The 17,749-nt window shown below is 42.0% G+C and overlaps 2 protein-coding genes across 7 annotated transcripts in view; both read right to left on the bottom strand.

The window, feature by feature from the left end:
* LOC124643675 (cullin-2) overlaps positions 1-5,721 on the bottom strand; it is a 30,145-nt gene extending 24,424 nt beyond the window's left edge. For both annotated transcript variants that reach the window (XM_047182708.1, XM_047182709.1), the window contains exons 1-7: positions 5,572-5,721; positions 3,807-3,889; positions 3,211-3,335; positions 2,472-2,567; positions 1,951-2,044; positions 1,675-1,749; positions 1,175-1,241 (exon numbers count right to left, since the gene is read on the bottom strand). In XM_047182708.1, coding sequence (XP_047038664.1) covers positions 1,175-1,241; positions 1,675-1,749; positions 1,951-2,044; positions 2,472-2,567; positions 3,211-3,335; positions 3,807-3,869 — 520 coding nt within the window. In that variant the 5' untranslated portion in view covers positions 3,870-3,889; positions 5,572-5,721. The remainder of the gene's footprint in view (positions 1-1,174; positions 1,242-1,674; positions 1,750-1,950; positions 2,045-2,471; positions 2,568-3,210; positions 3,336-3,806; positions 3,890-5,571) is intronic.
* Positions 5,722-6,642: 921 nt separating this feature from the next.
* Positions 6,643-17,652, bottom strand: LOC124643755 (putative fatty acyl-CoA reductase CG5065). Of its 5 annotated transcripts, none has more exons than XM_047182822.1 (13): positions 17,516-17,594; positions 16,265-16,530; positions 14,802-14,918; positions 14,447-14,599; positions 13,894-14,019; positions 12,844-12,977; positions 12,661-12,776; positions 12,294-12,486; positions 9,231-9,383; positions 8,955-9,044; positions 8,121-8,285; positions 7,476-7,574; positions 6,643-6,982 (listed from the first exon to the last, which is right to left on the bottom strand). In XM_047182822.1, the coding sequence occupies exons 2-13, from the start codon at positions 16,361-16,363 to the stop codon at positions 6,880-6,882; spliced, it is 1,548 nt and encodes a 515-aa protein (XP_047038778.1). In that variant the 5' UTR covers positions 16,364-16,530; positions 17,516-17,594; the 3' UTR covers positions 6,643-6,879. The 5 variants fall into 5 exon arrangements, with proteins under 5 accessions (XP_047038778.1, XP_047038776.1, XP_047038780.1 ...); XM_047182820.1 differs by having other exon boundaries at positions 17,505-17,587; XM_047182824.1 differs by having other exon boundaries at positions 14,447-14,566; positions 17,505-17,587.
* Between the last annotated feature and the right edge of the window lie 97 nt (positions 17,653-17,749).

The following is a 17,749-nucleotide window of genomic DNA, read 5'->3' as shown; positions in this document are numbered from 1 at the left end:
TATCCCAAACTAATTTGGGAACAAATATAATGACCACCATAAAATGCTTTGATACCCTTAGTTTTGTAACCAGAAATATCTACTGAACACCAGAAAAATAAAGTCTAAAAATGTAATAGTACCAGCTATTTTAGTCACGACTTCACTTTAAATTGTATTCGACCACCAAATTTAGTAAATGATCACCAACTCTTGACGACCAAATTAATGTATTATTTTTGCCTAAATAAGTCACTGTGATTGCCATAAAATGTAGGCTAATTACCAAATAAAGTATTATGATGCCATATTAAGTTATGTGTCCGGCTTGCAATGCATTCGTGAGTGTGAGTGACAGGGGAAAATGGAAGAAAATTACATATTGCGCCGACCCCAAGTAAAATTGGGAACAGGGCAGGAGAAAGAAGAAGAAGAATGTGTTTCTCAATACACTCCCTCGAAAACACACTCTTATCGCACTGTTTAGAGGCATGCAATAGACAATTTTCCACCCTAGTGCAGGAAAAGGGTCCCCATAATGTTATAAAATTTATTGTATCAGGCCGAACTTATTTTTTTGGAGTCAGTTTACTTAAACAGGATAGCAAGATGTAAAAACTTTGATTATCATTTTATATTAAAACGCTGGTATAATTTTGATGATCATTTACTACTTTTGGTGATCATTTACTACTTTTGGGATAACAATGATTTATTTGGACTCATTTTGCTTAAATAGGATAGCAGAATTTAAAAACTTTGGTTATAATCTTACTTTAAAATGGTGGTCTAATTTTGGTGATCATTTACTATTTTTGGCTTACGCATGATTTATTTTGGAGTAATTTCACTTAAATAGGATAGCAAAGTGTTAAAACTTTGGTTATAGTTTTACATTAAAATGCGAGTTTCATTTTGGTGATCATTTACTATTTTTGTCTGCTATTTGTTACTATATCTGGTGATCAGTTAAACATAAGCCAACTAATTTATGAGCCTATTTAAATTATAGAAGTTTTAACTATCTTCTAGTAGTATGTAAGTCATTAACGAAAAGAAAACACGAATCATTAATTATTTATTTGATTTATTATGTGATTAATGCACAAAACATATAGGGTGTACCGCAAGGTTCAAAACTAAGACCACTGTATATTTTATGACCAGTTGAATCAAGTGGGATGTTTTGACTTACCTGTGAGTGCGGAGGCGAGCGGTTTGACTAGTACTCGCTCCCAGATCTCCAGTCCCAGCTCGCCCACCTGCACATTATGTTATAGAGGCATTCATCACCTGTAGAACTAGCATGTACCTATGAGACTTAAGAATAACTGTCCGTCTGGAACCAGGCTGTATCTCATAAATCTCACAAAAAATATATCGAGTTGCCCGTTCTAAAACTAGCTTATTATTGAGAAGATTTAACAATTTGTATAGTATTAGCGATGCGCCTGGCTTCGCACGGGTGCAATGCTGATATAAACCGTCCTCTTTGATCACTCTATCTATTAAAAATAACTCATCTAAATTCGTTGCGTAGTTTTAACGATTTAAGCTTACATAGGAATGTAGGAACAGAGAAAGTGACTGTGTTTTATACCATGTAGTGTTATAGCTACAACACAAGAAATAGTAAAACTATAATGAAATGTACCTATGTATATTGATTGTATCTTGCATACAAGACTAAGTTACCTCGAGTTGCCTGGCGTCGTGCTCGGGGCACGTGACGGTGGCGGACGAGCCGTAGATGATCTCCGCGTCCGATACCTGCTCGGAAACACACCCTGTACTCTACTGTATACTGTGTCAGTAATTAATATACGTCCAAGGCCGACTTACACCACGGCGGCTGTTCTCATTTAAGGAGATCAGCCAGCTGCGCAGGACATATTATAGTGCACGAGCATTTGCGTATACACTGGACGATGGATGATGATGGGGTTGATGATGGGGATGATGATGACATACCTTCTGTCGTTTGACGTGCTGCAGGTTGAGGTATGAGTACAGACTGTTGAGGTACGCCACGCCCTGGCTGTACTCGCGCCACGCCGTCACGTACCTACACACACACACACAAACTGTCACTTCACTCATACACTTACGTCGCAACAACGCTTGTTCATAGACATTAACTACTTTTAGATTATGGGGGACCAAGGGTTCATCAGACCCAAGCGTGATGGATGGGAAGAGAACGAAAAAATGCTGCTAGTCCATGTATATTGCAAGCTAGTTATGAATTTGACAAGCTTTTGTCGGAACCCCGAGGGCAACAACATGAGTATGGCCGTATACAGAAAGAAAGCTGGTAGCCTGGTAACGCTGGTTTTCAACTGGACCTATGCTTATCGGCGCTGCTCCATTCCGCAACACTTCAGTCTGCTTACTTTATGTAACTGTTAATAGAATACGACGGCGACGGCTACCAGTTTTCTTTCTGTCTACGACGTGTGTTAGTAGAGTATGTACGCGGTATGTATGCTGACCTAGTGAGCAGGCCGTCGTTGTGGTCGTTGTTGTCGAGCGAGGCGGAACCTCGCACTCGCTGCAGCAGCCCCGAGACGTGCTCCTCCAGGAACTTCCTGCAACAGGACCAATAGTAACATAGTCAAGTCAGGTGCTCTCACTATTCCTTCACTCTCACAGCGCGATGGAACGGCAATCCGACCGGAGAGATCACAAGCAAGACCGACATTTACCTGCTCTCCGATGCACAGGTGTGTCAGACACCAACTTCCAGGCTCCGGGCTGCTTTGTGAAAGTTTCTAAAACCCACAACGCGATTTCGGCCCGACCCGGGAATCGAAGCCGAGACCTCAGGCACAGTAGTCGCGCTAGCGACCACTAGACCAACGAGGCAGTCAACTCTTAGTAACAACAGCGTTCCAACCACGGAGCGAGGAAATATGAACGGACATAAGATGCCTTAAGGCAGGCAGGTATTAGGTTGCTCGTGTAACTGGGTCGGTGAGGTCAAACAGGCGGTCGCTCCATGTGGCACACTGATGTTACAGCCTTTTTTTTATCGTCCCACTGCTGGGCACAGGCCTCCTCTCACACGGAGAAGGATTGAGCATTAATCACAAATGAGGAAAAGGAAATGTGGCACACTGATACCGAGCTGCAAAAGATGCCATCGGTGAGGCTGGTACAGTTGGGTAGAGGCAGGTGATGTACGCGGGTGTATGTGAGTGTGTGAGTGTGTGTGTGTGTGGGGGCACTGACCTGGTCTCGTCGTAGAGGCGGTCGGCGAGCGGCTCGGGGTGCGCGACGCAGAGCGCGTACACGTCGGAGAAGCGCGTGTTCCACACCGAGCGCTCCACCGCGCGTAGCCCCACCACGCCCGCCACCTGATACATAGTCAAAGTCAAAAAAATATCAAAGTCTTGTCTGCAACGTCGGTTTACGAAATCACAGTGATATATGAGCCGACCACTCGAGCCATCATGCCTCTCTCTCGTTCGTGCCGCGATCTCGCTTGCGGAACGGGACATCGAGTGTAACGGACAATGACGTCAACTTCTTCGTGCATGCTGCCCGTAATCTCCGGTTACTAGACGTTATCAAAAATATTTCCAATAGGCCTATAAAAGCTCTTTCGTAACGTCAAACTAGTTGCACGGTTCCAAAGAGTTGGTCTCATGGAGAAGAACCGGCAAGAAACTCCTTAGCAAGCTACACAGTGCTGCGTCACAATAGGAGGTACATATGAGGACTACATAAAAGTAATCAAATATTAACTGCTTTCTTTTTTAACGTCAACAAAAACAAATACGTATCCCAAACCAGGCTTATCATAAAAAGTTAATGGAACAGCATACCGTTTCCTTGAGGTGAGCCCATGTCTCCGTAAAGTCTACGTTCCGGGGCTTCAGAGACATCATCACAAACAGCTACCATGTACCTGGAACAGTGAAGTTTAACAGTCACTACCATTGCATACCACATCTGTCACGTGCCTCGGTTTATCAATATATAACAATGATTATAGTAAATAGCAACAATATGGCTTTATTTATATTATGTTACGTTATAAGGAAGATTACTCTATAGTTAAAAAAACTACTTTTACAGATTTGACAAACATGTTTGCTACCCAGTCCCACTAGCACATGGCCGGCATGTTTGCTACCCAGTCCCACTAGCACATAGCTGGCATGTTTGCTACCCAGTCCCACTAGCACATGGCCGGCATGTTTTATTTGCCCATGTCCACCTTTCATAACAATCAGAAATCTACTCATTTCATCTGATCGCATATTACCTAGTATTTAGTGACATTTTAAATGTCCGTAGATGGGACAATTCTGACAATACAACAGTAAACTTGCTAATAAAGATAAAAGTTACAACTTCTTGACCTTATATAAAAAAATATAGTATTGTGGAGAAGTGCCAAGTCATCAGGGGCTCACACTTTGTTGAGACAAACATTACTGTTTCTTTGTTGTGTGTTTGTCAACATGTTATTCAGCACTTTATTGTGGATGAACACTTTCTGTACAAAATCCCACTAGCAGCTAAACTGTTTGATAAACTAACATTTTGAACATCTTTGTCAGTCATGAAGAGTATTTATTTATTTATTAAAGGGTTTTACCAACAGTGTACTCAGAAATTAAAATGTTTAATAATCAATTTGGGCAGTCATGATGTTATTGAATTAGAGGTCAGACATGCAGTCGCTGGGACTCCGACTGGAAGCCGACCCTAACAAATAAGTTTAATCTGCCCTGTCATTTTAGTGTATGTTGTTTTTAGTACAAAATCTATTATGAACCATACTGAATATTCAACATGTTGAGTGTCCACTGGGTCTCCACAACCAGCATGCAATAGCTTTATATGCTTTCATACAAAGCTGTGATATATAAACATGATATGGGTTTGTTTATACAAAGCAGTTTTGTTGTTTTATTTAAATACTTATTGCTTTCTACTGTTGGAGGTAATTTGTGTGTACTGAAGAGAAGCACTTAGTGACACTCTGTAGTATTGTTGATGCTACCTCTCAACCAGCTGACAGTACGGGCAATTGTACTATATACCACAGTGGACAGCAGTTAAGGTAGGCCCTGTATTTAACATATTCATTAAAAAACAGAATCAACCTCAATTCCAAGCACACAGAACAAAGACAATCGTCAAAGTGTCGGCGCATCTCATTATTTACAAATTACATTTTAATAGTTTCGACGTAAACACGCGGCTGGAGCGACGTATACGGGTCAGCGCGCGTCGCGGCGACCCTGCAAGTCATGCGCCGCCTGCTGCCGGCCCGAGCCCGCCGAGGCTGCGAGACCACCCTGAGGCACTTCCCTACCCCAGGCCCCAGACACTACTTGGTCCACGATTATCACACATACGGCTGGTTCACAGAACGCAATTTCCACGCAGTTGAAACTCTTATAAATTTGGCAGCGTGTCAAGATCGCAGCAACAAAGATCCCGCAGAACGGCGCACCGAACCAGCCAGAAATTACTCAGCAGATTGGCACAAAACAAAAATAATATATACCGATGCAATGACAGCCACACACAAATACCCAAAATTGAGCACGTTCTGTTCCGTGGCGCTCGTCTTACCTCGGTTGTATCGAGTAATCCAGTAACGCACACGTTTATAATTCTGCGACCGTAACACTTTCAGCTTATTTTCACGATAAAATTAATCATAATCAAATAAAAGTGGATTCGCAATTCTCTATCACTTTAATTTGAAGTTTTGATCTAAATGTTGCCAGTGTAATAAATAAATATGAGTTGCGTTTCGTTCGACCCAATATACAATGTTTTTTTTTTTCAAGACAGCGGTTCTGTGAGTAAAAAAGTTAATTTTCGGCACCACGTGTTCTTATTAATATTCGAATAATAATAAAAGATGAATAACAAGAAGAGCGCTTTTTTTAACACGCTTATAGCAATTTCACGCATGCTTGTGGCCGCGCCATGGCAGTTCGTTTCTTCTATTTCGTGAAAAGTGTAAATACATACATATGTATATTGATTATATAAGTACTGTAAGGTGTGAATTTAGAGCTATAATTAAGTTTACGTTCAAATGATTCAAAGTCAAGGAGCCCAAAGTGGGTAGATCCACCCCAGTTTTAATGACACACACATATGGAGCATTCGGAATATTCAAATGTAGGCACTTAACTATTAGGGTGCGTCCACATCTGGCGAATGTGCCGCGAATGTGCAGCTTGCGAGCCGTTTGCGAACTGCCCGCGAGCTGCGCGCGTGCATTTTTGTTCGTGCGCCGCTTCTGCGCCGCCCGCGCGCAGTTCGCGCGCGACCTAAGAGCCGTACGCGATTAGCGCGCAGGTGGCGCGCGACGTCTGACATCTTCGATAGTACTGAGCCAGTATACGGAACTGTAAGGGCGAGAACTGAGTGCGCGCAGATCGCGCGCCGCTCGCGCGCTCTATACGAGCCTTGCATGAGTTGCGCTAAAGAGGCGCACCAAGCTATTGCAGTGACTGCACGCGCGCAGCTCGCGGGCAGGTCGCAAACGGCTCGCGAGCTGCGCATTCGCGGCACATTCGCCAGATGTGGACGCACCCTTATGTTTCCGAGCTTTCCACATTATTTTAAGATAGGAAATAAAACAACAATTTCATAAATGTTTAATTTATTATTACTTAAAGTAGCCACTTTAATATTAATCTAATATAAAAAATATATTTAAATACGCACTCAATTTTAGGACAAATTGTTACCGTCGTACCACAAACACTTTTAAACGTCTGTTGAACACTTGTCTAAAAAATGACAGATTATGACGTTGAAATAAGGTCCGTTTTGCAGCCACACTTATTTTGTTGACAAGTGTTCAACAGACGATTAAAAGTTTTTTTTTTGTAGAATGGTTGTGTTTAAGGTGGTGTTTCGTCATGAGGTGATCACGTGGTACAAGGCGAGTGCTACGTAGACGAGCAGAGCGCAGAGTGCAGCGTGCGCCACCAGCAGCACGGCTCGGTGCACCACGCGCAGTCTGGGGACAAAGCGGCTCATCACATACTGAGGAGTATTGGCAAGAGGGTTCAGTGTTACCTCTGCTTCAGTAGGACCAACCAACATATTTTCAAGGAGCTGTATTAGAGGCGAGAGTAGCAGAAGCACAGATTATAATAGTTACTACGCTAGTAAGTCAGTAGTCCCCATTACGCACTTCCATTTCATTGTGAAGATGTAAAAAATAAACTAGACTAAGAACCTTATTGGTAGCTTTCTCCACGGTATCTCTCGTGTTCTGGGAACTTCTTCCTTTACCCGGATATGGTATAAGATATAGGACTGTGATACTTGAGCAGTTTATCTTCCCAACAGTGAAAGAGTTTAACATCCTCCTCTCTTCTACGATGTCGTGCTCTTTGAGGTCCATTTTGTACTAGACAATAATATTATGTAAACCTTTTACACATATGGAGTGCAAATAAAGTATTGAGGATTGAGTAGTCACGAGTATCGCAGAGCGACAGTGGTACCTGTGCATATGTCGTCGAGCTCGCGGCAGTTCGGCGTCGCTCTCCCGCAGCAGGTAGGCGCGCACTCCCTTCACGAAGTCAGTCAGGTGCTCCTCCCAGCTACACAGACATACAGCATTAACGGTTACCGTCAGAATCGCTGTCACTCATCAGCGATCCTCTCAAAATACATATAGAAACTTGCTACCCTCGAGCATTAAATTTTGGACCCCCTCGATTTCGCGGATAAAAAGATATTGAAAATGAGTTTTTGCATCTTGCGAAAATAAATTAGCAAGTTGTCAGTTAAATACAAAACAGAACTTTTACGTGGGCTCTATCTATAGTCGACCTGTAAGATTAATGTCTGTATGCTAACTTGCAAATTTATTTAAGAATCATGACACCTCTTAGTGCTGAATATCTTCAAAACCATGAGGGTATCAATTGGCAAAAAATCTACGTATTTATTTTGGAATGCAATAATATTAGTAGCAGAAAGCAGAATGCCCGCTTAGTTCAATTGTTATCCAATTGTTGGATACATTATTAACTTAGCAGAATCAAGACCCTGCTGACTTATCGACGACACAGTATTAAATTATTCGGCTACTGTTGAGGCTGGCTTGGAATCGTTACGATACAATATAAACTTGTCCAACTAACTCGACGGTGTTAACATCCAGATTGTATATCTCCCTGTCGGCTTGCGTGAGTCGCTCTTGCAGGTGCGTCACGTTGTGTGAGTCGAAGCGCCACTCGCGCGTCGCGAAGTATGACAGCGCCGCCGACATGTCACGCAAGCGAGCGGGAACCGACGATAGACGCACTCTGAAATGCAATACGAAAAAAAAATAGGACTTTTGGACAAAACGGTCCACTTTCATTTGATACCCAAATCATGCGGGTGGATTTCATATAGTCAGTCCGCCATTTTGGGGAGGCCGCCATATTGGATTTGTAATGACGTTTTTTAGCTAGATCATTGTCATCAGAACTCCAAGCGTGTGCAAATTTTCATCCTAATCGGAGACCTGTAAGTGGGTCGAACTAAGATTCCAAGATTTTCTTACAGACATAGTTACAAGTGAAGCTATTATAACCGTTATAAAACAAAATTGTTGCAAGGTTCTTCTAACCTACAGACAGACATATGTTCCTGGGTAGTCTAGTGTCTAGTGTCTTCCCAGCAAAAACACATAGGAAGGGATGAAGGGTGAGCGTTTTTGAGGCTGTCTTTTGTAAATTTTTTTGACGTTGGAAAAATTGTGTTTTCCCACCAAGTTTAAATAAAATGATGAATTTATTTAAATCGTGATCACAATTTATGGGCTCAGTTGATTATATGTAAAAGTCTTAATGATGCTTTTTAGTTTTTAGTTTTTTTTTTTTGTAAAACAAATGATAGTTTTTTTTATATTCATTGTAAATATGTAAATATCAAGTCTTAATACATATTAGGTAACAAATCATAAGAGTTTTGTGTGCGTGGGTACTAACTTCATGGGTGTCCGGCAGGCGCGCGTGACGCAGTCAACGATGTGCAGGGGAACTGTCTGCAGTACCAGCTCCAAGAACTTGTACAGGTACCTGCGGCAGTCGGAGCAGAAGCTCAAAGACGTGATGACAATGATGATAATGATGATGACGATGATGATAAGTCTTTGCCGTCTACTGTGGGAATTACCTCGAAAAGAAGGAATTTCAGTATCCCTCATATACCTTCAACTAAAACCAAAACAATGAAAATGACAAGTGTTGATTGAGTGCGCTCACCAGTTGCGGACGGCGATGAGTGTCGGGTAGTAGAGTGCGCCGCCCAACGGGTGTTCCCGCACCGCCCGCAGCGCGACCGCGCGGAACATCCGCCACGACACGCGGTTCTCTTGCGAGCACACGTTGTACACGCGGACCGACCGCGTCTCTTGCCTGAGACATCATGATTTAAAAAACATTGTTGTTACTAATGAGGGATTTTCTTTTTCATTCGTTCCCTAGCTGATGCCTAGATGGCGTCGATCTTGGTACGTTACTGGAAGGAACGTAGGATCATATCTTATCAACGGCATATAATTTTCAGGTCGTAAAACGAAACGTACTTGTCATCAGAATTAAAATAATTTAAAATAGGGAGAAAAGAAGTCAGATTATTATCCGAATGTCTCGAGAAGTTTTAAAACAATTTGTAAAGAAATTAGAATTTCTTGGGTCTCGGCTTAAAGGGCTCGGTGCAATATTTTTAATAAACTTGGCAAAGGTTCACTCACGTAGTAGATACAGCGCCATCTGTGACTTCTTGGGAACTATATTTTTTTTTCTCAAAAAGAAAACTTGCCACTGGCTAACAAACATTCCGCTGAAGTTACTGTACTTTTCTTAAGAAATATACCGTATCAATTCTACGAAGCAACATGTGATTAAGGGTGCATGTACAGTGTCGTAGCGTGGGGGGGGGGGGGGGGCAGGGGGGCAAATTCCCCAGGCGGCAGCTTTTAGGGGGCGGCAAAATTTACCCAATTTAAAAAAAATTGTTCGCAACTAGTATCTGCGCCGCTACATAAAACTGTCTAACAATAACAAAACATTAAACAAGAAATTTGAAATTTTTTAAACTTAAAAATTTCTCTTTTCTCTTTTCTTTTAGCTCTCCCTCAGTTTACGGCTTGTTTCTCAAAAACCCCTGCTTGTATTTATTCTTTAATATTCAAGATTGTCCGTGAAGAAACTATCGATTTAGACTATAAGAATGGCCTTAACACTCTGAAACAGTACAAAGTTATAAAAGAAATGCGTCAAATAAAAATTAAAAATGCTTCCTGTAAAGTTGGAAAACATGCAAAAGTGACCCTTTGGTTTTAAAGGTGCGACATGGTGAAATATTTATGCAAAAGGGGAATAAGAAAAAGATGACTAAATACGTTATATTTGGTTTAAGTCCGATAAAAATTTCGCGCTCGCTTCGGTCGCGTGTTCAGAAACTATATTTTGGCCCTTATTTTTGCATTTGTCAACAAACAAAACGTTAAGTACGTTTGGGCTTACATAATTTTTGTTTTAAGTCCGATAAAAATTTCGCGCTCGCTTCGCTCGCGTGTTCAAAAACGATATACCCTTATTTTTGCATCTGTCAACAAACAAAAAGTTAAGTACGTTACGGGCTAAATTTTACGCGCGCATTTGGAATAAGTACTACATAGGCATGTTTTTCTTTATTTGCTTACCTACACAACTGCCCACATGCGTTTTGCAAAGTGCTAATTTAGGTAAACCGATGAGGTGGTCCCCGGCAAGGCAAACTTTAGTTAAAGTGGTCCCTCATGACTAACAGGTTAAGAACCACTGGTTTAGATAAACTTGAATTCTATAAGCAATACCTACCTAGATACAAGCCAAATTTCACGCTTAGGTATAGTTCCATGGAAACTAGTTTTAGCATTAGTCCCGTAAATTAAATTTATTGGTTAAACAGTTTAAAGTAGCCCCGCTTTTTAAATTATTTCAATTTCATATATACTTATAGGTACCTACTTCGCTAGCCTGCGTACCTAAAAGAATTTTAAAACCTTCAAGAAATCAAGTAACAAAGATATAAAAGAAAAGTCTACTTGAGAACCTCCCCCTTCTGCCGGGGCTGCGGGTTGTTCGAAAGAGTTACCGCGGCTCTGGAACATAAAAGGCCTTCGACGGAACACGACGGTTTTTAGTCAGTAAGAGTCTGACACTCCCTCACCGCTGCTAACCCACAGCGGGAAGGGTCATTTGATGATTTTTAACGTTGATAAACAAATATAAACAAAAAAAAATTCCCTTTTTTTGAAGTCGGTTAAAAATGACAAACGGCCAGTACCACTTGTTAAAAAAAAATACTCGGGAAGGGGCGGCAAAATCGACAACTGCCCCGGGCGGCAGATACCCACGCTACGCCACTGTGCATGTAGCTGGAGTAAGATAACATGCGCGCACGCAACAGCACATGCGTGGGTAGCCTGCTTTGGTGCATGACATGCGTGAGTCACTGAATCCGCACGTTTTTAAATGCATGTAACCAAAACCAGCGCATGTACCTCAAAGAGTAAAGTAATATATAGGGAAAAGAGAGCCCTCTTACGTGATCATCTTGCAACCCAATTTGACAATGCGCCAATGCCATCTTTCTCTAAATTGGCCCCGAACTACCTACATAGCTATAGCTATAAAAATATATATGCATCATATTCATAACATTTTCTATTAGGGTAAGCAGCACCATATAACTATAACATTGGTTATCGTTATAGTTACATGGTGCTACTTACCCTAATAGAAAATGTCATCGTTAATATAGTAAAAGGTCGAAGGAAAACAAATAATTATTATATATTACTTTTTATTTACGCGTGTACGCGGAATGCAAAAAACCGCCATATTGATATTTATTATGATCGGTTTTGTTAAGTTACTTGGAATACTGACACCAGGTCTTTTTAGATTAAATTTGATATTTGTGCTTTTTCAAACCGTATTTAATTTATTCGCCTATTTTATCTTTTTTTAAAGTGTCTAATATTTTCCTCATACTTTTCTCTAATTAATATTGCATAAATAATTTTATATTAACAAACAAAATCGATTATAGTGTAGTGACATCTGTTGGTAATTTAAGGTATCTTTTAGATAGTAAATAGTTTCCGGGCCAAATAAAAGGTGGCGACTCTTCGTTTACTTAGCTGTCACAATGTACGGAGTGTCCCCCCCCTGATTTACCTCAACATGCGCAAGCTACTTGCACCGTGTGGATGCCACCTAACAAACTAAACCCTGCTGCATGATTATGTCTCAAAGCTGGTGAGCTTGACTTACCGTTGCGTGGCGGTCTCCCAGGCGACGGCGATGATATTGTCGGCGGCGATGTCGACAGGCACGAGGTCTGCGCGAGCGCTCCCCTCCACCAGGAACGCGCGCAGCAGCCCCTTGCCGCACGCCAGCACCACGCCGCCCGGCCCCGCCGCGCTCTCCGTCCAGCCGGGGCGAGGCTGCCGCAGCGCCGACACCACTGAGCACGTGAGAGCGTGTAAACGTGAAAAGATACTTATGTGTCAAGAAGCAAATCGGTTTCATATTATACTTAAAATACGTCACACAGACGACATGCAGATATGTCTCTCAACATATAAAATGAATGATTGATATGTAAGACGCGTGTAGCAGTAATGTGGTAGTGTCTCACCGATGGAGGGTCGCACGATGGCGGCGGCGTAGCGCGCTGTGTCGGCGTGCTCCTGTACGACACACTCCGCCAGCGCCTTAGAGAACACGTATGTGTTCGGCTTCGGCGCGATCAACCTGTACAACAGACAGTTACACGTCACGCGCTCGCCGACGTGTCGCCGCTCCGCGTGCTGCACGTTACCTGTGTGTGATGTCACGCCGCAGCGTGTCGGGCAGCGCGCGCACGGCGTATAGAGGCGCGGGCGCGGCGTATACGCGCTCGCCGACGTGTCGCCGCTCCGAGTTGCTAAACGCCGTCGATACATGCACTAGCGCCTGCGGGAATGTTGTCAGTACTCATTAATTCACCACGTTAGTCCTTCTGGCATCAGTGTAGCCGAACCCTACTGATGGACTGCACTGACGATAGGCTGGACGTGTAACCCGTGTGTAGGCTATTTGTATTTCAGTCATAAAATTTGTGCATCTTTGGCTGTCGTTGCGGACCACCAAGCCACCAAGTCTGACAACCTGTCGTTCTAGGGATACCTTACCCGGGTCTCGGATTACGGAAGTCTGATAGGCGCTTCAAGTAGTGTCCTACTTCCAGATAAAGGTACCTGCCTAATCACGGGGAGTTAACCAATCACGGGAGTTAATGTTATAAACAAAACATCATTTAATAAATAATTCATAATGTGTTACTTAATATTATTAATTTAAACTTAATTGACCTCTTACATTTTATGCCGTGTTGAATTCGATAATGTACCTATATTAAGCATAATAAGATTCAATTTGAATAAGGTCAAACCTGGCCTCCAGTTTGTTGGCTCTGAATTTATTTTTAAATGAGGGATTTTCTTTTTATGTTTTGTTAATTCTTTTCCTAACGCTGACCTAGGTACTACGTGTATGCAAGGAACGGAACGTCATATTTTATCAATGTGACATAATTTTCAGGTCCTAAAACAAAACTATATAGTTATCAACAATTTAAAACAGAGAATAAGAATGGAATTAAGGGGAGAAAAGAAGTCAGTCAGATTATTATCCGAATGTCCCGAGAGATTTTGAAAACAATTTGTCCAGAAATTTGAATTTCTTGGGTATCGACCAAAGGGCTCGGAACAATATATTTTTTTAATTCTCAAAAAGAAATCCTCCCATTACAAAAAGCAAGTAGTTTGAACATGTTTAGTTGATGCAGTATTGCTGAACAATACTGAATGGTGTGTTACTAGGTAGGTACCTCTAGCTTGGGCAGCTGGTCGCACAGTCGCAGCAGCGCTTCCACGGAGTACACGTTGCTCGCGAGCGCGCGCGACAGCGGCTCGCTGAACCGCACGCTCGCCGCGCTGTGGAACACCACCGACACCTGCACCACAACACACTATAGGTCCCGCCAGGCCGCCATGTTGGATTTAGGTCACCTAATTATTTTTTTGCATAGCACATTCAGCAAACCCTTTTATTTAATACCCATATAATGGGGGTGGATTTCAAACAGCAAGTCCTCCATCTTGGGGAGGCCGCTATATTGGATTTTTAGTTTTAAATTGTTTCTTAGCTAGTCATAATAGTCACTAGCATAGCTAGTGTTATCAGAACTCGAAAACGTGTACAAAATTTCGTCCTAATCGAAGACCCGGAAGTGGGTCAAATTAAGATTCCAAGATTTTCTTACATTAGGTATATGTATTATGTAGTTACAAGTGAAGTTTATAATTATAAGCGTGTTAAAAAGAACACAGAATCATCGAGGTCCCATTTGCTAGCCAGTTGTGTATAGAGTAGGTAGGTACCTCTTGCAGTTGTGTGACGGAGGCATCGTCGAGGCCGAGGCGAGGCAGCGTCGCGTCGCCCTCCACCGCGCGGAGCTTGTCCAGCTGCCGCGGACACTCCGCGCGGATCAAGTCGAACGCCTGTCGATAGTCACGAACCCACCATATCAACCGCTGTTTGACATTTATTTCTAAATTGCATGCCGACAGGCGAAACAACGCACTTTATTATGAATGCTTCATCATGTCTTATGTACTTGTGTTTATCTTTATTTGGCTAGAACCCAAGTATTTATGTATTGTGTATGTGTATAGCTGTATGCTGTGGGTAAACCTAATAAATAAATAATGATAACTGGCTCGTTCGCTGGCATACCTGTGAGTGCTTGAGTTCGTCGAGCCTGTCGGCGGCGGCGCGCCCTCGCTTGCTCCGCAGCAACACGTGCAGCTCTCCGATGTCGCGGCATGTCCATAGCAAGCGCTCTATCAGGACCTGACACCAAACATACTCTAACTCAAGGCAAGGTTCTACAACAGTGGTTCTTAACCTTTTTGGCATGAGGGACCACTATACCAAATTTTGTCTTGCCGGGGACCACCCCAATGGTTTACCTAAATTGAGGGTTCTTTGATAAAGAATACGAGCACACTTTATAATTAAAATTTTCAGATTTTGATCAGATTTTTGTGACTCCCTTTCGTGCATTCCCTTTACTAACTTCTGAATTCTTGGTTCAGTACTACTCAAAACGAAACGCATGTCACTTGTGTGTCACGGCAGTGGCATTCAACAGATTTCTATGCTAGTTTTTAACAATCAGAAGCGTCGAAAACCCACGTACGTATTTATAGCTTTAACTAAATCTTTCATTTACAAACTAACATTGTGTTTAGAAAACGCAAGTACCTACTGTCATACTTATGTATTTAGTTTCCAAATGCGCGAGCGAAGCGAGCGCGAAATTTTTTTCGGATTCAAAACAAACATTACGTAAAATGTGGCCCAAACGTACTTAACTTTTTGTTTGTTGACAAAAGCAAAAATAAAGGTACACAGTTTTTGAATACCCGAGCGAAGCGAGCGCGAATTTTCAAAGCCAAAATTACGTAAAATGTAGCTCAAACATATTTTTTTTTCTGTTGGACAAGTAAGATGGATATCTTTTATGCATCCATGCGAAAACCCCTGTTCGCATAGATAAGTCGTTAAAAATAAAATTAGTTAGGTAGGCGCGAAGCAATGCTTCGCGGACCACTTGGAATGCCTCCAGGGACCACCAGTGGTCCGCGGACCACCGGTTAAGAACCACTGTTCTACAACTTGTTACTACTGGCAACAACACATTCAACGAATATCTGCAGGGGCTCAATTCTGCTAATGTGTGGCGATTGGATGACAATAAATCTCGATAGCAGTTTTAAACTCAGCGGGCATTCTGCTACTAATATAAGACCAAGCATATTCAAATTACGTTCTACTTGGTCTATAGGGTAGTCTGCTCTGCAATCATATCGCAATCGTAAATCATTTGCAGACAATCTGGTTCATAATTGAATCACAGAAAAGGATAATAACTATTATTTTGTAGTTTTTATCATTAATTCATTAAAAATCTTGAGAGAATTTGAATGGCAACAGCTGCAACGATTCCAACGACGATTCATTACAATTCGATTACGACTCAAGTATCTGCGGAATGCCCCATATGCTTTAATCGTAATTGAGTCGTGATTGAATCTCAGTTGGATATCAGTATGTCGCTTAAGCAAAATACACAGAATCGAGCCCTTGGCCACAACACATTCAACGAATACAGAAGAATGGCATGTAGCACATACCTTCCCCAGGAAGCCGGTGCCTCCAGTGATGAATATGGAGCGCCCGGCGTAGAAGGCAGGCAACAGCGGCCCCTCGCCGTCAACCGCTGTGGGGACCATCACGCTGAACAGCGAGTTCTAGGGTTTAGACTTCATGCACTCTCACTTTACAACGCAGTAAGTTGACGCGGGATGTATGAAATCTTGTTGTTTAGTCTGAAGCTTCCGATCTGGATCCCCACGACCACCCACCGTTCACAGAATACAATGAAGTTGTAGGTACTTGCCTAATTGAAATAAACAAAAGCGGTTCGAATCGGTAGCAATTAAATATTCATAATCATAGGGTCGTGAACTGCGGAATGGGACGGAACTATTGGGCGCAGTACATACCCCACATACCCAATCAATAATTTTGTTTAAATAAATACATATGATTAGGTACTTTGTTTCAACAGTCCGATGTGAGACTGTGTCAAAGTGTTTCAGTTCCGTGGGTGCTTTCTGTCGTATATTCCCGTTCGACCCAATCGAGATGATCGCGAACCAAAATATACACTCTTTTGCAAAAAAGCGGGCACCTATGCGAAATCTTAGTTTTAAGGACTTTACTTTATTTCAAAGGGTTTTAATGATTGTAGTATGTTTCTAGCATCAAAAGGGTTAGCTAAGCATGCGTGAGAGTGTATTCTAAATTAAAATTTGAATTTTGTACAATTGCTAAGAACACCGGAAGAATAACATACGTAGTCATTATTTAGTTATCTCTGCCTTTACATAGGCAGGTACTCTTGCTGTAATATCAACTAAACAAACACACACTTCAAGATAGTAATATTAGTAACGATTGAAAGCGCGGCTATGCTAATGACCCGCGTAGGCAATTGGAGGCCAATTAATTATTGTTTGGCATTATAATGTGCACGTTTCAGGCACAATGTACAAAATCTCATGTCGTAGGTTATTGTTGGAATTCATCGGAATATTGATTTATCATGAATACTTACTATAGGTACCACAGTATAAGGAACCACCTTATTCAAAACTGATAATTCTACCTGAACCCACGCACTTATCCCTCATGATTAGACAGTGGCACATTTATTAAAATCAAAAGAAAAGGAATTCTCTTTTTATCTACCTAGCTGATGCCTAGATGGCGCTGATCTTGGTACGTGACTGCAAGGAACGGAGCGTCATATTATACCCACTACTGGTGTAGTTGAATATGTCGCTTCTGTGCAATGATTTATATACTCACCATATACAAACCTACTAGGTATTTCCCTCCTGTCTGTTCAATGCCAGGCTTTCCATCAATGTTGTGCCGATACTTGGTTGCGTACATTAGTTTATGTATTTTTCCGTGAGGAACTTGTGATTTGAGTAAGGTTAGCTATATCTTTTGGAACGAAATTGTCCACTGCGCAGATAGTCAGCAACTTTGGAGGCGCTAGTGTCAGAAACTCATGTTCTCATTCTTACTGTGATTTGTGTGTGAGGGTA

This window comes from Helicoverpa zea, chromosome 28 (assembly GCF_022581195.2).
Source record: "Helicoverpa zea isolate HzStark_Cry1AcR chromosome 28, ilHelZeax1.1, whole genome shotgun sequence".
Classification (NCBI taxonomy): Eukaryota; Metazoa; Arthropoda; class Insecta; order Lepidoptera; family Noctuidae; genus Helicoverpa; species Helicoverpa zea.
This window is presented reverse-complemented; position numbering and strand designations above follow the sequence as displayed.

Coding starts and splice junctions, on each gene's coding strand:
- LOC124643755 (XM_047182822.1), bottom strand. CDS start 16,363: ATGGTCCCCACAGCGGTTGACGGCGAGGGGCCGCTGTTGCCTGCCTTC. Junction 14,600..14,801: donor ACGAACTCAAGCACTCACAG/GTATGCCAGCGA, acceptor AATGTCAAACAG/CGGTTGATATGGTGGGTTCG. Junction 9,045..9,230: donor CTCATCGCCGTCCGCAACTG/GTGAGCGCACTC, acceptor CGACTGCCGCAG/GTACCTGTACAAGTTCTTGG.